Below are 25,293 nucleotides of genomic sequence, written 5' to 3'. Positions count from 1 at the left end.
AAAGAATTATCTGGCCAAACGATCAGCAATACGGAGGTTGAAAACTGTGAAGTAACTACTGGGATGTGTATGTGTGGGTGCGATTTTTAAAAACAATAAGATGGAAATCAGTCACTTTTCTGGTTTTCGAGAACACTAGCCTTGGTTTGTACTTCAGCCCCCATTTTTCCGCTCTAGAAAACCATATATCAAAAGAGCTTTCATAATGGACGGAGGAGGGGAAAAACGAGCTCAAAAACGAGTTCTGGATCCTGGTTATAATGACAAAGAAATTTCAAAACAGGAGGTCTTTCGGCCATAGCTAAAGGACATCAGAATAAGTCTACCTGAATGTGTTATGAAAATCTGGGCATCGCTTTAAACAGTTGGAAGTTAGCCCATCTCTTAACTCTGTCTGAACAAACAGCTTTCGCCAAATCGAATGTGTTTTTCTATTTGGTGGAGGAAGTGCCGGGGAGCAAGAGAGTAAACAGATGGACAGGACACCAAAGGAAATTGAGAAATAGTCATCTGATGATGTCATTGAGCGCTGGACCGAGAACCACATGCCTGGCCGCTTCCCGCACTGACCTGCTGGATGCAGGTGCACAGAGTCGACGGGGTCCCCGGTGCCCCTCCCGCTGGGTGGCTTTCTCCCTTGCCAAGTGCCTCTCTCAGTGACAGAAGTCATGGGCTCATTCATGTTTCACACGGTGTTTCACATGACTGGTTAAAATGTCCGTTTGAGTTTATCATGCCCGTCCTATTCTCCTTTGATCTCTATTTTTCTGATAAGCTATGAGTACTCTAGATATGGAAAGGCTACCCCGTAATGGAATAAACGAATAACGAAATGCAGCTTTTCTCTCAATTACTGAAGTAATCATCATCTTGATTCTTGTGACATAAAGCCAGGTAATTCAAGATTTAGGCTGTTTCTGTACTAGCCTGACCATCTGTTTCTGTTAAGCCGATAAGCAGAGATCACGCCTGACAGTGTGTGCTCAGCAAAGGTAACCTATCTGTGCTCATACAAATTGAAAGCGTTAGCTAGAAATCTGAGGGGTGCCTTTGAAGTTGGCCTCTGCTTTAACTAGGAGACACTCTCTAGGGAAATGCAAACAACTGCACTGAGATGGATATAAAGGAAAACCATCAATTTAGACTACTCTGCTCATCCAGAAAGGACTTAAGCTAGAGGCGGCCTCCAGACCATCTGTAAACAAAGTCGCCTCAGAGGGTCTCTGGGAGATTGAATTAATGTAATCGTAGCTAATTATAGCTAATTATTCTTCCTGCATTCATTCCTGGGCTCTACTAAGTCATACCTTGTTGGCCTGTTTTGAGTTATTTTATGGACTGCATTATCTTTAAAGAAAAGTTACCTTATTAAATCTATAATTTAATTTTCATTAATTCAATCAGTACTTTTATCTAGTGTATAATATATAATCGTTTAATAGCTTCCTATTTCAAAAATCGGGGAGCTATGTGTGTATATTTACGTATAATAGCATATGTGTGTGTACATATACAAATATATACATACATATATATGTATGTGTATGTATATATATGCGTGTGTGTGTGTGAGTATATGTATACATATATAAACCTCTGTACCTTTTGTCCAAAATATTTTAGACAAGCGAAATAAATAAACCTGTTCCCATGTGAAAGCTGCTTTCAACCATCATCAAAGCCCACTCTCTAAGCCTGACAGGCTCACCAAATACTTTCTAACAGATTCCATGACTTCATTAATCCTACTTAGGACATATCGAAACCAATTTGACAATGACATTGTTAATACTCCTCTTTCACTGAAACATTTCAGAAAGCTATCTCGATCACACGAATCTGAGGGAGACATTAAATTTGCTAATAGATTCAGGCATCTGTCTACATGGAGGGAGGACATTAAACCTGTCCCTATGCTTTTTCCGTGATTGGCAGTGCGTTCTTGGGCAGGTTTCAGACTCGGCCGTGTCAGAAAGAACCTTCAAGAACTCAGTTAAAAATAACAGGATGGCCTAACCGTTGCCAGCCCAATGAGTTCTTGCTTCGGCTTTGCCAACAGCATCATCAGATGTGCTCAGGTGAAATGGTGAAGAGGCAGGTGTGGGGCCGAGGGAGGAAGAAAGAAGTGCAGCTGTTTGGCTTTATAACGATAGGAAGAAAGTGTCTCCTCGATTACGTATAACGTTTTGTTTTACCGGACGTCATTATTTTAGCCACTATGTCTGCAAATGCTATTAGCAGTTAAATTGCACACCAAGTTATCTGGTCCTTCTTAAAACCTCATCAGACCATTTATGTTCTGAATTGCTCATAGCAACAAATTCCGATGGAAACATTTACATTTGTCTCAATTGTGCTTCTGTGAGATTATAATTGACTTAAAGTGTCTGTAGGGAAGTGGGAGGATCCATCCTACACCTGCAGAAATAACATATGCAGAAAACTGACACCGCCATTTTTCTTGTCGCGCTATAAAATCAAAACAAATATTAATAGCATGTTTTCAAAGGAATAAACTTACTTTCAGTGCAAACAGGACAGCATCCTTTTCTGTTGAGAATTTTACCCTAATCAGGAGAAAAACAAAAAAGAGTTCAATGTTAAGGGTCTGCTGAGGACAAAAGTCCTTTTTAAATTTAATACCAGATAAATCAATGAAATCAGTCCAAGCTGCATTTGAACTCGATGCCCGGATGGTGGCGATGATGGTGAAAACGAAGCTTCGTGTGTCAAGTTCGAAGGCTAGGCAACGTCATCCGGAAAGTTCTCCTGTTTTTATCCTTCGAGAAATATAATCACACCTAAAGGAATCATAGGTGTGATTTTTCTCATGTAGAGGGAAGATGAAGACAGTCTTGGATCGAACCGTTTCACTGATATCCAAATCTAACCCACTGGAGACCAAGTGCCCACACATAAAAATGGGAATTATCTGTCAACATATCAATCCAGGTAAGGCCTTTACGGGGGTGGGGGGCAAACTGTAAACCATAACCCAAGCTCGGGCATATGGATATGGACAATATCCGTGTTACAGATCAAAGTCAAAGCCGACAAAGCTGAGAGTTTTGAAACGCTAAGTAATTTTCCATCACCTCTCTGGAAACACAATGTAATCTCCTATACTGCATTTCTTCCCTTTTTTTTTTTTTTTTTTTTTTTTTTTTAGTATATAACATTTAAAGGAGGAAGCATATTCTCAGGGCCCATATCAGAGAATGACACTGTCTTATCTCCAACTCAATGAGACTCACAGAGAAAAAGAAATTTGCAAAAAGATTAACATTTATGAAGCACTTGCCATGTAACAAATATCCTACTAAATATTTTCCTTATTTTATTTTTTTACCTAATATCAAGTTGGTTGTAAGGGTTTAATAAGTTAATACTTAGAACATATTAGAGTTTAATTAATATTACATATTATTATCATAATTGTTATTAAGATGCACAAGAACCTTCTGAGCTGAGTATCTCCCTTTTTAAAGGTGAAGAAATTGATGTCATGCAATACAGGGATGGTAGAACCCAAAATAAAGCCTAATTTTGTGTAATCCTAAAGGCTGTGTTCTTTCCACTCCAGACTTTTACTCTCTTTCATCCTTTACCTCTAAGAGAATTTAATATTTATTTGGTATCTGCTACGCACTAGAGAGAGTGCTGTGCATGCTTCATACTTTGTCTCATCTTCACTTCACGACTCTCTAAATGCAGGTGTGTCTACTCCTGTTTCTAGGAAACCAGGAAACGAAGACCATAGAGAAGCGGTCTAAGACCTGTGTCAAGGCCACGCAGTTAATATAACGTCTATTCACTCATTCACTACTGGTCAGATGCCTCAAGAATATATTCAGGCACTCAAAAAAATCATACCAACTCAAAATCTGCTGGTTAATAACTGAAGAACTAGAACCAGGACTGATTCATTTCTGTGCCACTTAGACCTAAATCGTACATGAAAGGCTATGATGACTTTGAATAAGATGTAAAACTCAGTCCCATTCAGCCATCCCATGGTTTGGGGCATCGTGACACATTTTCATTGTCTAGAGCTCTCTTCTCTGTCTCTATTCAGCACACGGGTCTTTTCTGGCTTCTTAGACCGAAAGCAGTTGAGGATAAATACCAAAGGTTTTCTCTGAGCTTGGCTCAGGAGGATGTAATGATGGCTCCAGGCAGTGGAGTAAGGTACTCTATCAGAATGGAGCAGAGCTGTCTAAAGCCAAGGCCCCAACAAAATGTAATGATATGATGCCCTACATCTGCACACGGGCAGAAAATGAAAGTGGGGTTGGTAATATTACTGAATTAGGTGTCAAATAAGTCAAGCATGAGCCATGACATCAGAGCTCCTGGGTTACACATAACCAGCTGGAGACCTCTGGACACGTTGTGACCTCATGGGTAAGAAGGGCCTAGCAATGACACCCACCTCAGAAGAGCGGCCTCAGCATTAAATAAGGTAGGTCTTGTGACTATGGAGAAAGTCTCAGCGATGACGAGATGACAGTGTCATTACAACCCTGTCCCCACTGGAACCCTCACAGTCCTTCTCACAAAAGGCCTTTGCCTCTGGAGGAATAGCCAGGGTGGGTAGCCAAGAGGTCCAGCCATAGAATCCTTCTTCAACAAGGCACACATCCTTCTGGAAGAAGAGATGTGTAGTGCCCAGGAAGGACACAGCAGGGGAATCCAAATGGATCTTCAAATTTTTTTTAATTTACCCAGGCAATGCAGGGGACAGGAAGCAAGCGTTTAAGAGGATTTCAATGGGAGAACTAAATTATCTCCCAAAGTCCTCTCAGCGACCAAGGAGGAGGGAAAGTGTGACCTGAAGGAATGCTTGCAAAGGTGCCTCGAAACAGAAGGGTGGCCCCTGAGGTGGGGGCTGGCCACGGACAAGCTTTGATGAGAGACGGGTGGGTGGGCTGGGGGAAAGGTGTGAGTGGGCCTGGAGGCACGGATGCTCCTGGCCCAAACGTGGTCCACAAAGAAGGGACGCTAATGAGGCACTGGTGACATAAAGAGCCTTGACCTCCCTACAGCAAGAGAACAATGAAATCCATCAAGCCCGCCACAAGTGGCAGGGCTCACGTAAAGCTGGCTCTCCATCACTGCCCGCCGAGCACTAGTTTCTTGAGCCACCAGGTTGGCACAGTGTCCTGTTTTGTCTTGTAGAATAAGGAAGCCCATTATTACCGACATGTGTTGCAAGGGGTTATTAGCGGTGAGTTTTCTCCCAGGACTGGCAGAAAGGATGCGATCTCGTTTTCCCAATGAATATTTATAAGCAGACCATGTTCAAGTCTACATACTGTATCTCCTGTTGTTTCTTCCTCCTTTTATGGGAGGTTTTCAGTTTTATGTCTGAGGCTTTTTAAAGCAAGACTAATTAGGGCGTTTTTTTTCTTTTTTTCATCACCCTCCCCCCGTTTATTCAGTTGTGCAATAGCAACAGCTGTTGTTTTTTTGTGCCTCGTTTGGCAGTCAAGCAAAAACAGCGACGTTTTGTTTATAATAATAACAGATGTGAATAAAATTAAGAGCTGTCTATAACAGAGAAGGGAGGACATGTTCTGAATATATGGATGTATTTTTTCATTTACTGGAAGGTATTGAATAGATTTGACATTTTCCCAAAACGCATGGAACTTTGAGAGGTTTCAAGTTGCTGAGGTGAATTCACTGGAGCTCATGCTTTAGAAGATAATGGCTGCTTTATTCGGTGCGCTGGAACTGTGGGTTTCTTGAAAAGAGATATTTCCATAAGGACGAGATTTCCATTCGGGGCTGCAGTGGAGGCCAGAGCGAGAGACAGAACACTTCAGAGAAGGGGTCGGGGGCGCTCCTGGGTGGAGAAACCCCTTCTGAAACTTATTAATGAACAACCACATAGTGCTTTGAATGGCTACAGGAAGAAAACTCTGATATGAGGAGAGAGAAAGGAGGGAAATGCAAAGGGCGGTTATGATGTTCAGCAGAAAACTCAGCAGATGATATAAGGGAGCCGATCTTACAGGAGTTGGAACTGGGCAAAGGCACCAAGAAATAGGTGAGCGGGGACAAGGGCGAGGTAGGAGCCATTTTCACACAAGAATAGAACCTGGGTGGGAACTGCAGAAAAGAAGAGCTTTGCAAGGGGCGTGTGACTGTATGGGAACTTGAAGTTTCCGGGGGTCTGGCTGTTTTAAGGACTACCTACTCTCCAGTGCCCTTTATTTCTCAGGAGAGGAAGACCTGACTGGACTCTGTGACCACGTGACCGTGCCACACACACAACGTCTCCCAAGCTGCTAAGGTAGAGAAAGTCACAGGCCCGTCTTCCACACGTACCTGGGGGCAAGTGCTGATGGGAACGCACTGCTTCTTGCGACACTCCGTCTTGCCTTCCACACAAGCACAGATGGTGCAGTTAGCAGAGGACCATATCTCTCCATCCTACAGGAGAGAGCACGGGATTCTGCTGTCAGCTGGAGGCTGATGGGAGCTAATCCAACAGGATGACATTTCTCTGCCACGGAAAGCATTTCTTCCCCTGAGTGAAGAACGCCATTACTGGCCCAGATTACTCTGAGGTATCCATCTACACCAAACCGACTTAATGTAAGATTAGATTTGAGCGGGTGTGTGTGTGCGTTCACCCATCAAGATATAAAAAGAATTATTGGGTGGCTAACTAAGTCACATTTGCATCTTGTTCTCTTTGCATTGTTTACTTAGTTTCACCCAGGGAGACTAACAGGAATTTTCATGCACGATGCAATGACAAAAGTCTAATTTTTCCCATTCGATCAACGGAAATGTTTAAGCTGTGCCAGGCACCAGCCATTAGTTGACACGTCCGGAGGTGGTAAATGTATCCCCAGATGTGACATGGTTCTGGACCACACCAGGCAGACACCTGACCAGCAAACCATCTGAAAATGTGGATTCAGAGAGAAAACACTGAGACCCATTCAAACCGCGTCCCTGCCTATTGATACTCTCCTCCCAAAAAGCTAGGTAGTATTTTGGGACACATTTTCTAGCCCAGAAAGAGCTGCTTGCAGGATTTCTTTGGCTCATTGCACTTATCACCTGCAACGACCAAATGCCCAGGCGCAGCAGCCCCGTGCCTGGGGGACCGTGCAGGGACGTGCATCTTCCTTGTGGGAAAAGGGATTCCAGGCAATAGAGTTGGACTTGAAAACAAAACAAGGATTCCTTCCTGGGCTTGCAGATTTAAGCAGAAAAATTCGCTAAAAACAGAGAAACTAGCTCAGATCTTTGATGATGATGACGCCTCTCCCTCTCCCCTCTCGTTTTTAGAACTATTTTAAGGACTGTCTACTCTTCAGTCCCTTTTATTTCTCAGGAGAGGAAGACCTAACTGAATCTGACTTAAAAGGGCGTCTGACTATTCCACATCCTCTCAATGCACATTTCTGGGACTCGGTGTTTCATGGACGACCGAATTATCTCCGGCCTCATTCCCATAAAGGAGCCTTGTAATAAGGAGCCTGCCCAGCTCTTTGTACAGCCCCATCCTGAGCGTGAGCCTATTGCACCTGGGTGCTCCAGAGAGGGATGACTCATGTAAAGATGCCACGAGTGGCTAAATACAACACACACACACATGCACGCACATGCACACACACACACACACGCACACGCAACCCCCCTTTCTTCGGCATGATGCATCGTGTTTTCTCATGACTCCATAAGATCCAGGACCCTCTGCTCTCCCTCCACCTCTGTGGTGCAGGAGCCAGTCCGGCTAAGTGCAGCATGCCCGAGGAGCCTCCTCATCTGACTTGGTTCTGAGGGTCTCACCTCTCAGGGATATCATGAGATGCCACCTTCAGGTAGGGAGAGACGCCCTCCACTGGGGAAGCAGACTAGATGGGAAGCACTTTGGACAAAGCCAGCACCTGCATCCTAACATGTGAATGGCCACTGCATGGCTTCCTACTCGGGCCGTCAGAAAACAACATAAAACACACCAGAGGTGGGTAGCAGATGACAGCCGTGCTGGGTCAGCTGGGGTAGGGCTCTCCTGCCTTTGCTCAGCTGCTGAGCTGGTCGCGTACACTGTGAATATGCCACCTGAACATCTTCCGAGCAACAAAATCTCTCTTTGAAAAAGTAGCTTTGTGAAAGAGTTCTCAGAGCATCAGGCTATGGAACCATCAGGACCTTGGCAAGGGGCATCTCTGACGTGATGAAATGCTCCCAGGCATTTGGGGACCCAAATCTGCACCATCCAGGGGGACCCAGTCATTGGCCAACCACATTTGGAAGAGGCAATGATGTTTTACAAGTTCAAAACATTTTATAAAGCAAAAGCAAAGCCTTTTGCAAAAGAAAAAATTCTCAAAGGAAAACATTTTCAGAGAAGCATCTCTGTCCCTATGTGTACTTGATTCTAAATATCTATGAAAATATAATATTGTAATATAAATAAGTACATTTATACACACATATGTATACGTGTATACAAAATACAAAAAACATTAATCTGCATTTATGTCTGAAGCTTTTTAAAGTTCAGTCCAGCATAGTAGTTCCCATGAGCTTGGCTCGTGACATACCCGAAAAATCTTATTGCCAAACTTGCACGCTTTGATGTCTTCCGGGGGCACGCGTAGGAGGCACACCTCACAGCAGGCCTCCTCGCCTTTGTCACAGCCACCAGGATGGGAGCACTTCTTCTTACACACTACAGTGGAGTCCTGTGGGCACAAAGGCAAACGAGAAGTTAAAAAGGATTTCCGCCTCTACCAAACACCCCGCCTTCAACGACCCCCGACTAACCGCTTTAAAACATATTCTGAAGATACCATATTTTCATTTGCTGCAATAAATCTTGCATTCACTTCAAAATGTTATTCGTCGATTCACTATTTGGACTGTGAAAAGTGTGATCTATGCTCCCTGCCTTCCAGAGGTTTATGATTTAATGCTCAAGAGACGATGGGCCAACCGGTTTCCTCTTTCTGTCCTTTTTTTGCTTCCTCCTCCATTAACAGTGCTCTCCTGAGTCTCCTTCATGGCTTTATCCCACCTTCTAGGAGTTTAGCATAACAGCGGGACACCTCTGACCAAAGAGTACAGACTAAGAGCGAACATTCTGCCCCGAGATGAAATTCCTACGTTCACAGAGCAATGGAATGAGCCATTCCAAAACTGGACCTGGGCTTTCTGTAAACCGTGTGACCTTAGCCAAGACACCTAACCTCTGAGTCTGACACGTGTATATCTATGATAGAAAAAGCATGACCTGATTTCTAAAGAAGCAGCATTCCATGAACAAAATAGCCAGGTAAATTGTGCCCACCGATTCATTCAACAACACACTGAAGAAAAATTCAGAGCAGCTTTTAAAAAAGTAAATTTCTCTAGTTCCCCAGCCAACAAGATGCAATTTCTCCTGCAGTAGGTTGTCAGCTGGAAGGACTGTAAGAGCAAAACATTTGTGGGACTTAGTGGAAGACAGGGATGGAGGGCATAAATATTCCAGAGTAGATCAGCAATTCCTTCAAAGTGTCGAATTAGTGTGAGAACAGTGGCAGAAATGAGGCCAAACTCCTCTCCAAGACTCTGTTAGTAAGCTTTTCAAGAGGAATCACTTTCTGAGCATTACATGTAAATAGATTGTGTAAATCAACCTATGTTAACTTCTATAGATTCTGTGTTAATTATATGACTTCAGGAGGTACTTCTGGTACCATCTACTATACTCCCACTGACTTATCCAAGATTAATGTGACAATGAGCTGATCCTTCGAAAAAATGTCATTTGTTATCCTTTATTTTAAGGTTATACCCACATCATAAAGTAGATAGGATTTAGAGTTGAGCAAGATTAGGGCAGAATGCCGGTTCATTTATTAGGTGTGTTATCTTGTGCAAATCCATCTCCCTGAGTCTCAGATTCCTTTCCTTCAAAATGGAGATGATAACACCTACTTCTCAGGTTTCTCGTGCAGTTTAATGAAATATTTAAAGTACTTGGCACAGGGCCTGGCTCGCAGATATTATTATAAGTCGACTTATAAATTTAAAAAAAATCCTTCGTCAAATTGCATGTCTTGATTTGTACTCACTAGCTTTCAAATGCTGCACACTTCACAGTAGGTTTCCCAACTTATATTAAACACACACACACACAACCAGCGCCCATTAAATCATATGCTTGGCGCCTGGCACTGGGTGAAGCAATGAGAACCCAGAGATGGATGGATGAGCTTCTGTCTTCAAGCAGTTCAGAGAGTAAGAGGAAAGATAACCATGCGAACAAATAAATGGCGTAGAGGTAGCAGAAAAGAGTGAACAATTACCTATGTAGATGGGCTGGGAAAGCCTCACTGGAGGAGGTGACATCTGATACAGGCTGCTATAGATGAAGAGGAGTTTGCTAATCAAATTTAAAGAAGATTAGAGACCATCGAATTTGAAGGCACGGAGACCTGAAAAGATACTGTATTCGGAGAACTGCTAAACAGTTTCCTGAACCTGCCATGGCATTGAACGGGGACGCTGGTTGGGGAAGCTCACAGCAGAGAAAATAATACTGATTATCCAAAATGATTGCAGCCTGATTCTTCAAGCAACTAATTTCCCAAAGATGACTGTGAACTCGTACTCCGATAAAACAATCTCTTAAAGAACAGTCTTAATTATACTTCTTTTGAGGACTGGGACACATTTCCTAATCATCTCTCAAAGGATCTGTGAGACCCAAAGCACTACAAACATAACTAATTCCCATGCATGGGCTGCCTGGCTTTCCTGCAGTCAAGAGAATTGGGAATGCAATGGGTTTCGTTAAAGGCTCAGTTTCCCCAAAAGGAAGCTATAACTTGTAGAATTGCTGGAGAGGATGGAGGCCAAGCCCAACAGAAGGAGTGGCTATATGTTTAGCATAGGGTAATAAAAACCACGAAGAGAGGAAGGAGCCTTAGGAAAGTATTCTCAGGCTTAGGCATGACTCGGGGTTCAGTGCCAGGGAACAGACAGGTCAGCCCTTACTCAGCCACCTCCCGAAAGTGCTCCTTAATAAAGCATGCCTCAAGCAATCAGGAGCTTCTGAACTCTAATCCTGGCCAGTGACTCATAGCTGAGCAAACCTCTTCCCTTTCCATCTCTAGCCCTTTAGCTATCAAAAACAAAACAACAACCATCGACACTTCCACCAAAATGTATTACTCTACACTTGTGTCACACAGATGTTAACTCGCTAATGGATGATCCTAAAGTCTTCTCCATAAATGAGTCTCTTCTTGGTTTCAGAAATAAATCACGGCGTGAGCACAGTCTAGGCATGTGTGATGTGTATCCCTTTAAAATTCGGGAGTGGTGGAATTCTTTCATTACCAGTCATTAGACTTCTGGTTGTCTTTTGAAAAAAGTGAGCAATGTCTCAAGCAAGAAGTAGTACAGTGAGCAAAACGTATATACTCTCTTTCTAAACTACTAGGTTTATCTTGTGAGGAACCATAAATCCATGCCTTCCTTTTCTCTTGAATATGATTAAAGCTATTTTTATTGCCAGGTGCATCAGAGAATTCATTGCGGATAATTAGATCCAGAGAACACTGCCCCACGTGTTTGCCTGATTTTAGAAAGTGCCTCAGTCAGCCACTCGGAGTTCAGTTCTCAATACCAGGAGCTAACTTGCTCCTGGGGAGATGACAATGAGTTGTAATTTGGGTCCTATGTTTGGGCTTCCTTGCAATCTTGACTTCACTCCTAAAATGGCATCGGTAATGCCTCTTTCTTATAGATAACGCATTGTGTTTGGCTATAACGCTGACACCTTCACTGCTGGGCCACAGCGCCTCAGACGCCTTACCCTGCAGGTGCACACGGTGCAGTTGTCGTAGAGAAATGAGGACCCGTTGTCGTAAACATCACTGCGAAAGAGGCAGCTTCCGAACGGCAGGTCGAACACCTTCCTCTGACCTAGGGGGAGGCAATGGCACAGTGAAGTGAGACAGAGGCCAAGGTGTCCTGCTTCGTCAGTGGCAATTACATGACAGGGCAGTTAAACATTCTCAGAAGACCAGGCCTATCTGACGAACAAAAACAGAGCTTTGAGGCACATGTTGCCAGTGGATCCTCAGGAGTCATTAATTTAGGTTTTTTCACATTGTAAATTCAACGAATCATTATTATATGTTTATAACAGTGAACCACGATGACTAAGACACATACCTGCTGTCAAAGAGCTCACAGTCTACCAGGGTAACAAACCCACAAAACATGATTTCAACACAATCATATGGTATGTTCTGGAAGGAAGCCAATCTGGGAACTGTGGGGCCAAGGAGGACATAAAAGACTTCTTGGAGCATGTGATGACTGAGCTATATCTTAAAGAATGAGTAAAATTATCCAGAAAGTGGGTGTTGGAAGGCAGGAGGCAGGAGGAACCAACATATCCCAGGAGGAGAAAGAATGACCAAGAAGGACTAATGTGATAGCATCTCAGTCGAAGAAATTACAAGTCCATTGGTGAAGCTAACTCAAAGGGTGCTTTGGGGCAGACTCTAACTCCACATGCCAAGTGCCTGACCTTTCGCAGGTGTTGCATCTCTGTAAAATTAGCTTGGTTTGCCTTTTTCCTACCATTTATCTACACGTGCTGCATATATTTTGTAAGTGGCCTTAAATCCTTTTTGGCAAAAGGCAGAATATAAATACATACATATAGTTAAGCTTTCTTCTCCATCAATCGAAAGACATTTTCTGAGAGGGACTTCCCCTCTTAGAATGAATAGCCCGCCACTTCCTGTTGCTGTCACTACAAGGATAGTATTCGGTATTGTTGCATGGATGGATGCATGGATGGATGGGTGGGTGGATGGATGGATGGATGGATGGATGGATGGATGGATGGATGGGATGGATGGATGGATGGATGGATGGGATGGATAGATGGATGCATGGATAGATGGATAGATGGATGCATGGATGCATGGATGCATGGATGCATGGATGGATATATCACTAGATATCTAAACAACAAGACTCTTCAACAAGTTTATCCTCCCTGAACAAATGTGACTAATGGCTTAAATTATCCCCCATAAAATGTAAGTTTTACCTAAATCTATCTTAGCACAGAGGCTTGTACTCATTAAATAAGTAGCAGATGATAAGTATTATTATTATTAGTGGCAGTATAATTCGGATATAATCCTGGGCTGTATTGCTCTGAGAGGTACACTGGGTGCTCTGTATACACAAACCTCTGAGCAGGCTCCTCTTTGGTGAAGGGAAGAAGTACAAATTAGTAGTTACAAAACAGTCATGGGGATGGAGTACAGCATAGGGAATATAGTCAGTAATGTTGTAAAAACTACATACAGTTCTAGGTGGGCACTAGACTAATTGAGGGGATCACCTTGTAAATTATAAAAGTCTAACCATTGTGCTATACACCTGGAAAAAAATGAGAAAAGAGAGTAATGGAATGATGTTATGTAAAAGGCAGAGGTAAGTCATGTGAATGAATCTTGGTCAATGGAAAACTGAACAGCAAATCTGTGCCCAACCAGCCAAAAGTCTAATTAGTCTAAGATATCGAGCATCTAGAAAGCAAACTAGTGTTTCCTTTTTTCCTTTCTGTCTTTTGTAGTGTGGGTATGTTTCTTTTTAACCCAAAGGACATAAAATCTTACCTTAATCCCAAAGTTATCATGGCCCAAAATAAGATAAACATTTTAAAAAGTGGTTCGGAGACTCCATGTACAGCTTGAGTTGAGCCATTTCCACATTATTCCACTGGGGTTTAGCCCAACCAAAAAAGGTCTCATTTGGGAGAATTATGATTTTCAAGTTTCCTAAGACTTTCTGTTCCTTTTGTAGTCTGTCTTATGACCACAAATGGACAGAAAAATCTGCATTCAATACAACAGCCATTGCTCATATGAGAAACTTCTGAGCTGACTCAGTGTATCCATGGTACCGGCCTCAAAGCATGAAGCAAGCCTACGTATCCCCAAGGCCAGGCCCCAGACGCCACCTCCTCTGCGATGACTTTCCTGCTCAGATGGACGATGACCCACAGCATGATGGCGTTGACCACAGCGAACTGACTACTCCAGGGGCACAAGCACACATTGGCAATCCCAAGGAGCTCATATACCAATGGAAATACCTTTAGGCATGTCTAAACGATTCTCCTTTGTCTTATAATTATTTCATATTTACTTAAAAAGTGTGTGTATGTAATAAAGGCAGGTGTGGTGCATGTGCATATGTGTGTGTGTGTGTGTGTGTGCGTGTGTGTGTACATGTAGCAGCAAAGCAAACATTGTTGGATAAAACTGGCAGCAGAATCCTTAAAAAGAGAGAAAATTTCTCCAGTTTAACAAGATACTTTGATTTGCCAGTTTGGTTATAGAAAGATAGATTTGGAGGGTATGGCTGTGATAAGCTGGGAATGGGAAAATTAATCAGTAGGATATTTGGAAATGGGAAAAGCAAACTAAAAGAAAGGAGAGAGGATTCCAGAAAAGGATGTGGGCAGTAACTGATAGGAGGCCGGAGCCCAAGTAATAGAGACAAACAGTAAAATTGTTCTAAAGGCAAAGTGAATAAGGTATTTTAAGAACAAAGAAAGCTTAATATTCTGTTTTGTGCTTCTCACTGTAATGAACCCCTGTTGACTACAAACCTTCAGGAAAATCTGCTACACAAAGCTTGACTCAATAGCACCATAAGATGTGAAAAGACTGGACAGCAGTATGTCCGCAAGGACAAAATGCTGTAGAAGAAGAAGAAGAAGAAATAAGAGGAAGGGAACAAGGGGAAAAAACAGCAAGAGACACAAAGCCAGAGGTGACTGGGGAAAATATTACGCCCCTCGGAGATTCCTGAAGATTTTGGTGGGATTGCTGCATGTTCTATTGTATTCATGTGATGGGTCAAGCTGCTTTTATTTGAAACTTAAATAGCATGACCTCAACTAACTCAAGAGCCTAAGGATCCTATGGAAGAAGATAAAGTATGTATTGTAAACAAAAGCCAAAGAATCTCCTGCTCTATAGACTCCCCATCATGGACTGTCTACTTTCAGGGGGCAACGTGCCCGCCACCCTCCATGTCACCAGGGGAGTTGGGCCACAGCAGGTTAAAGCATGGGCTTAGGAATCACAGAGACTCGTGCTTGGGTATCAATCCATCACTCACCAGTGGTGCCACGTTCTAGAAAACTACTGCCCTCTCAGGACAATAAAACTAACAATGGCACCTATATTACATGTTGTAATTACATAATCTATTCAGTAGCCATATATCACAGCTTCTTAAGATTAAGCAAAAAGAAGCATATAAAATGTGTCACATGGTGCTTAGTACGTGGTAAATGTGCGATAAGAAATAGCTAATCCTCCTTTTGGCTTTTATTCATCGTTCCCTCCCAGACTTCTCCTTTTGGCATGTTATCTTCCTTCATGTTTTTGCCTCTAAAAGTAACACTAGTTTATCTTCCGCTGTGTTTTTCCTTCACGTGCCTTTAAAAATCTATTCCAACTTATCGTCATAGACCCAACTAAAGGTCGTGGTCTCAATACCATTCTCTCCACAAGAGGCTCTTATCCCAGGCCGTCTGGTGCACCAGGTTCACAGACACAAGGGTAGACAAGCAGGAAGAAACTTCTGTGGCGGCCTCGGAAAAGAGGCGAATCCTGTGCCCAACTTATGTTCATTTAATTAGAAGTAGTTGTCAGGAAACAGGACAACTTGAGGAACCCAAGGCCACGATGTGGATGACCACTCTCTGCAAGGAACACTAAAATACATGATATTGCTCTTTGACCTGAAAACAGTCACTCACCCAGACATTTGGGGCAGCATTGTCCGGGAGGGATGTGGCTAAGGTGCTGCGGGCAGGAGAGGATGGGACAGACTTCTCGCACGCACTGTGTCCTGCCTCCCTGAAGAAGAGAGAGAGAACAAAGCACATTTAGAAAAGTAAGCACATGAGTATGGATCATCGAAATACCTGGCTCCAGCCAGGGACTTTCTTGGCATTAGGTCACTGGGTGACTGCTTAAATCCATGGAATTTCTCCCAAGCATCCTTTCATCTTCCCTGTAAGCCGTACACATTGTACGAGCGAAAAGACTGCGCCTCAAGAGAGGGTCACGGTGTCACGTCTCTTACCAGCCACCACCTTTCTTCATCTTGTTCCATCTCCAGATCGACCAACTGTCTCAGTCTGCCTGAGATTTGAGGCTTTCAGGACGAAAACCGGGAAGGTCTTAGGCCAACCAAGATAAGGTGGCCTCTCTTTCCAACCCCCGAGCAAGCAAAGGTTCCTGAGACCTCCGCTCCTCGTTCAGACTCCCATCTCGTGTGGGTCCCACGGACATCTTCCCCCGGGTGGGCTTCCCTTTCCAACATGGCTTATAGACATTGCTGAGATGGCTCAGCGAGGTTGGGGTTAGAGGAAGTGGCCAATCTGCTAAAAAGGGATATGTTGAAAGTTGACATTCAGAAGAACGATTTCACTGAATTTACCAAACTAACTTACTCTGTTTCCTTTAACTAAGTAGAAGGTACGTGATGACCGATGCTGGACAGACTGGCCGAGCCTCAGTGCGCCATGGGAGAAGGTCGAGAGCCTTCAGATATTTCTCCTGCACTTCATTCTCAGTCTCTACTTCGCTCCAGCACCCATTACCTCTGACACCCATTCCTTCCTTCTTTACCTCGGCATCGCCCTTCCTCTGCCTGGCAGCATCTCTCCCCTCCCTAGAAGGCGAAGATGCAGCATGCTGACTCTGCCTTCTCTACCCCTCATCACGGGCACCTGTTTTTCCAGCCTCAGCAACTCGTAACTGAACCTTTAGAAAGCTGGAGCAGGCAAAAACAAACAGACCAAAAAAAAAAAAAAAAAACCAGAAAAAAAACACCTGTTTTCCAGTCACTTTACATCCAACAACTCTGCAAAGCTCATGTGGAAACTATCCTGGGCAAAATGAATCGCCATCAAATTTGTGAATAATTAAGTATTGATGTTGTTTTCAGAAAATCAGTTAATATGGTAAATAAACCACCAGGCAGATGGAATTTCAATGGATTGGGTTCTCTGGGATTGGAACTAGAAACCAAATTAAGAGACCCTCAGGAATCTGTTGTCTCAAGTGGTTAATTTATATCTCAAGAGGCCTCAGAGAACCCTGGACCTCGAAGAGGAAAGACTCCCTCAGGCCATTTCCTCCCACCTCCTGGCCACTTCCCGCATCAATGTCAGCCATTTATTCCCATCCTAGCATATGCTGTCTCCTGTTGTTTCTGCTTTCCCTGCCTGTTCTTGCCATTTTTATTAGCATAGTTTATATTTTGGTAGGGATGGATGGAAAGGGTAGGGCACGTTATGTCTTTTTAAATATTTATGATTTTTAAACCACTTTAATGTTGGATTGTTCCCCAAAACCAATGGAGAACATGTGAAAATACCACAAAAAGCTCTTCTGTTGTTTTTACATTATTTTCAGATCAGCAAGAATCACTCAAAAGCTCCTAAGAGTCACTGGCTGCTCTCTGTGAGGTTCCTCACTCAACTCTGCATAATCCTAAAGCCCGGCCTTTCCCCAGGCTGCAGAGACGCAGAGCCTGAGTTTAGGTCGGACTCTGAGGTCTGCCCCAGCTCATCCATAAACCACGAAGTCAAAGAGACGGAGGACAGATGCTGCCCTTCGCTTTTAATTTCAAAGAAGTTCATCTGCAAACAGCTTCTGAAAATTTCGAAGCCTCAGGCCACATGAGGTTGCCCGTGCTTTCTCCAAGGTGCACAGAGAGCACATTCTTTTCAGCAATATTCTCTGTTCCTGTTGGATCAGCATCTATTTTTCAGGCATATTTTAAAATTAAAATTTAAAAAAAAATATTGCATAATTGCATAGGAGTTAACTTGTCCAACACTTTGGAAAGCTGGCAAAAGATTATTTGTACCCCAGTCATCTTTCTTACAATAAGGTCGAATAGCAAATTTTGAATACACAATGTAAGGGTGGTTTGTGTTTCCCTAGAGTCCCTTAAAGTAACTTGAACTCCATTCTGGATTTGCTGGTTTGACCAAGTTTTATTTTGTTTGGGTTGCAGTACTGTGGCCCAGCCCCAGTCCCCAGGCTGCATTCCAACGAAGGCCTCCGAAGAGAGCCCGGGGCCTTCCAACTCACAACCTGCTTCTATAATTTCAACTCAGCAGGGACTCTGGTTAAACTATAAGCTGTGGCTTTGCTGTAAACTAACAAAGTTAAAATAGCAGAAGTAAACATTACTGTTTCTCAAAAGGTACTAATTCCTACTGTAACTGCACTAAGTCAGGTTCTATCGAATTATCACAACCGCTTCCTAGTTGGCTTCCCTGCCTCAATTCTCTACTACTAATTCATCCTAGAAGGTTCCATATGTCTGGGACTCTTTTCCAGCATCCTCCCATCATTTCATTATTTGATCAAATATTTTTTAAGGCCTATCACATGCTGGGGATACAGCAGTGACTATAACATATGAAATCATTCTCTTTGTGGAGCTTACATCCCCACTGAGCACACTCCCATGCGAAGGTGGAGGATGGCTTATCACTGCATTCAGGATCAAGTTCAACCAACTCGGGCTAAAAGTCAGTGTAGAAGCGACTTGAGCTCAATAACATCTGTTTCTTTTTTTTTTTCCCCAACACAGAGCACTTCATTTCCCAGACTCTCTTGCAGTTGGGTGTGGCCATCTGATTCCGTTCTGACCAATGGGAGGTGGTTGAAATAATATAACAAACACACTTGTAGGCCTGACCCATAAAAGTCTCTCATGCACAATGCTCCACCCTTTCACTTTCTCTCTCTACGGGATGGCTAGCCAGCTGAATGGAGGGGGCATCAAGAACTTTGCAAAAAAATGAAGAGAGCCAGCTTCCCTGAGTCATCATATAGAAATCTACCCACAAAAACCTATGATGAATCTTTAAATGAGCAATAAAAAATCGTGTCATATTAAACACTCAGACCTATTAGTTCTTATTATCACAATTAGCCTACTTTGTCAAGATATCCATAATCTTCTTTCCAATGATTTTCCCCCTAACTCCAACATAAGGAAAGGGATTCAGTAGATCTTATTTTTCTTTAATGCCCCTAAGCACACCTTCATCCTTGAATTTTTTTATACATACCTCTTTCCCTCTATCCCTCCATCAATGGACCCCTATGGAAATACCGCTTCATTCTATCTATCTCAAGCCTCTTCACATCTGTGAAGCCTTCTAGGCCCATTCAGTTCCCAGAAACTTCTTCCATCTTCCTATATCTCTTCTTTTCTCATCTGTACCCTGAATTTTGGGCACGTACATAAATTTTAACTCTCATGATGACACTGGTTTTGCCTTCAAGCTAGACTGTCATTCAGAGCAGGAACCAGTCCTTTGAGCCCAATATCCTTCAGGAAAGTGATGGGCTCAAGGAAATATCTCAGTGAAAAAATTGTTGAATGAAAGAAAGAGCCACCACACATAATGAACTCTAGAGCCTGGCTGAATTCTTCGGATGGCTTTAACTACAGGATGCTGATGAGCTGACATAGCTCAGGGCTCTCTGCTTCTGCTCACCTTTGTATCTCCTTGGGTTTTGTACATTTTAGGTAATAATGAAATGTTTATTGGTGCTGATACTTCAAAAAGCAACATTCACCCTCGACTTGGAAAGCTGATAGGGTTCCTAGGAGCCCATGTATTTTGTTAAATGCTTGAAAATTTCTAAATGGTTAAAATACATAGGGATTAATGACTACGGCTGACCCCTAAACAACAGAGGGGTTAGAGGTGCTGACCTCCCACGAAGTTGTAAATCCTCACATAACTATTATATTCTCATCTGGTCAACAAAGAAAGGAATGCTAGGAACTTCCATAGTACTGATAAGTTATAATTTTCACCATTTGTCTTTTTTTGGAAAGGCAAGTTTGTTCCTTAGAGGTGGTCATTTGTTCTAATTGCATATCTGAGCGCTTCTCCAAAAGTAGCTGTTTTTGAGAGAGAGACTTGAAACTTGTCCCAGGTCTCTTTTCTGCCCCCTGATTTTTCTTTGAGCTGATTCAGTCAAGAACACAGTGCTTTGTGTCAAAGTTTACCCTAGAGGAGCACTCTTGTTGCATAATAAAAATCTATCTTCCTGAATGTAGTGATGAGTGCAAGACGATAAAACCACAGCCATGTGCATATGTGCATGCAGGATGCTTCTCCCACCCCTGAGGATTGCTGAAAAATGGGGGCTGGAAACGGTCCTGTAGCATGTGACGTGGCACTCGTCCCTTGACCAGGATGCAGAGCTTGGATGCAGAGCCATCTCTAACTGGAGATGAGAAGCAGAGCAGTACATTTCTAACCAGTTATAACCAATCAGCTACACTCGAGCACATTCTAAAGTGATTTTCCCCCAATGTTCAATTTTTTTAAGAGAATGGAGTTCTCCATTGATTCCAGATGAATGTGGGAACGAGGGGCGAGAAAAACTGGAGGGGCTGGTGTAGGGGAGAAACACATCTTTAGTGCAAGAGTTTATGTGTGACCCAAATTCTTACATTATAACACACAGTGCTGCAAAGTTGATTTTTGAGCAGAGTGCCCACTCCAAATTACAAATTGGGTCCAAAAACTTCACAAAAAGAAACGTAAATCCTTAGCCATTCCTCTATTTGACCTGGATATTTATTTTAGTAAAGTTTTTGGGCATTACAGTTACTTCCGGGGTAAAGGTCTTGATACTTGGCTTCCTCTGCTCTAGGCCAGAGCAGAACAAGAAATCAAAGGAGGGGCAGCAGGTGAGCTGTCAGGCTAGGGGAATAAATGTAGAGTGGACAAGGAGATAGAGGACACCCCAAATGGTAGCAGTTAATGAGCCCACTTAGAATGAGAGGGAGAGAGAGAGACAGAGAGAGGTATATACAGACACACACACACAAATCCAGTATATTGGCATATACTGACCTGTGCTTCGTAGAATGTTTAGCAGCCTCCCTGGCCTCCTTCTACTAGATGCCAATACAACCCTTAGTCCCCTGGTTGTGACAAAAAGAAATGTCTCCAGATATTGCCAAATGCCCCTGGGACATGACATCACTCCCAGTTGAGAACCATTGCACCAGACCAAAGTTTTCTCAAGGCTTAGTACAGGAACCCGCATTTTTAATAACTTTCCCAGATGATTTGGATGTGGCTGTCCTAGGGACAAGATTTTGCAGAACGCCTCACTAACACGAGCTTCCAGCAAGCAGGGATTAAGCTTATCTTATTCTTTCCTCTAGCAACGAGCACAGACATCATAGCTTTTAACATGTGCTCAAGACATGTGTTCTGAATGATGGAGGACATCTTTCAGGTGGGGAGAATTCTCCCAGAGAGAAGAGCCAGGTCCCATTTCCCCTCTCTGGTGGCTGGAGGCCACTTTTATTCAGGCTTGTGAAGGAAGAGGGAGGGAGGAGCAGGGGTGAGGATGAAGCAGAGATTGAGTTGACGGGGTCAGACTGTGCTTCTCCGAGGCATCTGTGCTGAGACCAATGTAAGCTTTCTCATCAGAGTCTGTGAGGGCCTTGGAAACTTTCTACCCCACGAATCTGAACAGTATGCTATACATGGGGTTTTGTTTCCAAGTGATAAAATAAAACTCAACTGTGACTTTTACAGTCAAGGACATCTTCGTAGAGCTTCATCGAGATATCTATTGTGTCCCATAAAAATTTTAAGCAAACAATACCTGTGAGAAGTACTCACTGGGCTGCCGAAAACAAAAACCCTTTTGTCCTAACTACCCATTTGGAGAACCATGACCCGATGCTCTGTCTTGGCAATCAAGCCTTATTTTTCCCATCCGTTAATGTTCCAAAGTCCAATTGTATTGTTGTGCATATTATTGTTTTGGTTTCCTATTCCCGCTGCAATGAATTACCACACAGGTTTGGTGGCTCCAAACCACACACACTGTATTATCTTACAGTCCTGGAGGTCAGAAGTCTGAAATCAATCACTGAGCCAGAATCAAAGTGTCAGCGGGGCCACATTCCTTCTCGGACTCTAGGGAAGAATCCATTTCCTTGTCTTTTCCAGCTTCTAGAGCTGCCTGCATTCCTTGGCTCACGGCCTCCTTTCTCCATCATCAAAGCCATCAGTGTAGCATCTTTAAATCTATCTCTGCTCTGACTCTGGCCCTTTGCTTCTGTCGTCACATTGCCTGTGACGGTGACCTCCCTGCCTCCCTTTTATAAGGACTCCTGTAAGAGGACCCATCCAAATTATCCAGGATAACCTGCCCATCTCAAAATCCTTAACTTAATCACATCTGCAAGTTCCTTTTCCCATATAAAGTAACAGTCAGGGGTTTGGGGGATTAGGACATGACATCTCAGGGGTTAAGGGACCTTATTCTGCCTACCAAAATCATTATTCAAAAAATGATATTTAAATTCACTGTGCAGTCTCCGATGTAATATTTCAGGCCTAAAGTCACTACAACATACTATAATGACCTGTTCCATCAGCCTTTCCCTCGCCAAAAAGGCTAGTTTTTCCCATGTTTTTCAGAATGGAAGAGAGAGTCAAGAATCTCAGTCTACACCCTGGCTGTACGGCTGCTGAACTGAACAAGTCACTTATGCTAGTCCCTATGCTCATCTCTAGCTGTTTCCTTACACCTTTTAGAGGGTGACACTCACGTCCTCTGAGTGTCTCGTCTTATGTGCTCGCTCCTCACATGGCAAAATTATAGGTGCCGATGGGCAGCCTCGGGAGCAACTTTTTGGATGTTAGTGAAGCAGGAAAACCGCCCTGTTTGCCGACAGGCCTCTTCGGGGGCACTACGTCAGCCCTGTGGGTAAGCAGCAGCCCCAAGGTGAGGTTCCCACCAAGCTGTATGACTTGGCCATCACTCTCTGGCCCACATCAATGAGTCCTGTAGGGACTTCAATGTCCTGTGAGGGCCAGAGAGATGACGCCCCAAGAGTTTGACTGCGTTCAACATATTCAAAGATACTGGCAGAAAATTGTAGGGGAAAAAAAAAATGCCTGTACGGGCCTCAACAGGGGGTTTGCATGTCACAACAGTGAGACCTTTGTCCCTCGACAGCTCAGCTTGAGGCCAGCTCTCAGCAGCTTCATAAAGAGCAGGCCCAGCCTGCCTGTGGAGACTAGTAGTGCACACAGAGGCAAAGCCGAAGGTCGTAATTTTTGTGAAATAAATATTAGATTCGTAGATAAATAGGTGGTGTACATGTGTTTATGGTTTCACTAATATTTAAAGAGGTTTCAGTATCGTGTTTGCTTAAGCCTCATTTTAAAGGCAGAATTCAACTCTTTGAGTCCTTATTCTTAGTTCTTTCTTGTCACTTAGCTGAATGGCAGGTTTTCGTGCTTGTTGTCTTAATGTTTTTGCTTTGAAAAAAGAAAATTTAGAAATGCATCCTCTTCCTCAAACCCAGCATTCTACACAGGCAGACACACGAATCACTGATAAGCCTGGGATACTGTTTCAAGCAAATTCCTATTGGTTCTGGGTTTCCACAATCACCGTACTCTTTTCTCCATCTATTTTAGAAACAGGAAGATAAGACCATCCTGGGGGGCCAAGTTCAGATGAGATCTCCGAACCGATGCCCTGGGAGCAGAGGGAGGAGGAAAGCCCTAGAAATCCGAACAGACTCGCCAGCCTGGTCTGTTTGGTGTCTGCGAGCAGGTGCTGAGGGGCGGCTGGAACACAAGTGATCCATCTGCCCAGAGGAAGGGGAGCAGAGAGGTAGGGCTTGCTGCTAAGGGGGCTGAGAGCCTGGCCCTGCCATGCCAGCGAGCATGGGTGCTCCCTCTCTGAAAAGATCGATAAATAAACAAATAAATTCGCTAGAGGACACCTTTCGAATAGTTCCCAATCCCAGAGACCACCCCCGTAAAACGTTTCTCAATGGCCATCCTAAAGAAAGAGCTAAAGAAAACAGGCCCTTTTCCTTCTTTTACCATTTTTATCAAAGTTCAACCTTTCATCATCATGTAAGTCGTCAACGCTGTTACAAGGCTACTTCTGACACATCAAATGCTGTATCTACAGCTTGGCCCATTTCCAGGGAGATGAAAAGAACAATCATTCATAACTCGCACCTTCTAGGAGTTACGAGCCAGTCCTGAAAGGAAGAAAATAACACCATCGTGTGGGAGAAAGGGCATTTTTCGTGTTCCGCAGGCCGTCTACACCACCCGAGGCTGCGCGGGCTCTAAGTGGAAAGCCACAGGAAGGCCTCTGATGGCGGCAAGGGTCTCTGGACGTACCGACTCACAGAGACAGGGGCACAAGCATCGCGGACGACCATTTCTCTAAAACCTGTCTGCTGACCCTTAGGTTCTGACTACCAGAAATAGTGTAAGTATACCACATGCTTTAGATAGTTCTTTATTTTGTTTCCATAATGTCACATTTGGATTTGTCATTTGCCCTGAACTAGGCTGGGAGTTAGTTCACTGAGGGCAGAAGCCGTGTTACTATTTCTTCTGTCTTCCACGAGTGCCTCTGTCTTCCTAGCTCTACTGCAGGACCAAGGAAACATCACGAGTATTTGGTTTTCAGTTAAACACCTACTCGTTGACGTGTCAGTGAAAACTTAAAATAACTTAAAAATGTGCATGCTCCAGTGAGGTTTCCTGAGGTACAAAAATATCTGTGGTCTTCAAATGAATTAGTCTTCATTGAGATATATAGCTCGATCCCCTCACTGTATTGACAAAATTATACTTAGAAGTTTTTGAGATTTTTCCTAGTGTGCCTGAACACATTCCTGAAAAATAAGATTGCATGTAAAGTTGTTTTTTAAATTTCTGAATAGCAGTTGACTAGTCATAGCATCTTGGCTTTTGTTTCCCTAGTCAACAAATATTTGAGTTTCTATATGTTAGACAATGTGGTCTTTACATGAAAATTTGCAAAAATCTCCATTCAGTACAAATTGCTATGTGCAGTTCTTTATTTTGCATCGGGTACCAATTTCCAAAAATTCTAAAAAATTCTAAAATATTGTAAGTAAAGTGTCATAGATCCTATAAACACTCTGGCCTCCATCATGGGACACTGTCCAGGTTGACTAGAGGTTTCTGGCACTTTTCATTCAAATCGGTGATACCACTGGGTATTGGTCTTGTCAACCAATTCTAAGTTTATGTTCTGAGATAATCGGGCTGCAACGCAATCTTGGCAAGCTCTTGGGATGATTGTGATCTAGGCCAAATATGATCAAAGAAAAAACAGTGTACAGGCTGTTGGAAACAGCTGTGCT

At 43.3% G+C, this 25,293-nt stretch overlaps 1 protein-coding gene across 7 annotated transcripts in view; it reads right to left on the bottom strand.

Annotated features, from left to right (window-relative positions):
* Positions 1-25,293, bottom strand: part of BMPER (BMP binding endothelial regulator) — a 221,533-nt gene that overhangs the window by 90,327 nt on the left and 105,913 nt on the right. For 5 of the 7 annotated variants that reach the window (XM_039862724.1, XM_039862722.1, XM_039862727.1 and 2 more), the window contains exons 7-11: positions 15,824-15,923; positions 11,834-11,943; positions 8,571-8,711; positions 6,334-6,438; positions 2,522-2,567 (exon numbers count right to left, since the gene is read on the bottom strand). In XM_039862724.1, coding sequence (XP_039718658.1) covers positions 2,522-2,567; positions 6,334-6,438; positions 8,571-8,711; positions 11,834-11,943; positions 15,824-15,923 — 502 coding nt within the window. The remainder of the gene's footprint in view (positions 1-2,521; positions 2,568-6,333; positions 6,439-8,570; positions 8,712-11,833; positions 11,944-15,823; positions 15,924-25,293) is intronic. The other 2 variants (XM_039862723.1, XM_039862728.1) reach the window with 1 other exon arrangement.

The sequence above is a fragment of the Pteropus medius genome, unplaced genomic scaffold (assembly GCF_902729225.1).
Source record: "Pteropus medius unplaced genomic scaffold, Ma_sr-lr_union100, whole genome shotgun sequence".
Classification (NCBI taxonomy): Eukaryota; Metazoa; Chordata; class Mammalia; order Chiroptera; family Pteropodidae; genus Pteropus; species Pteropus medius.
This window is presented reverse-complemented; position numbering and strand designations above follow the sequence as displayed.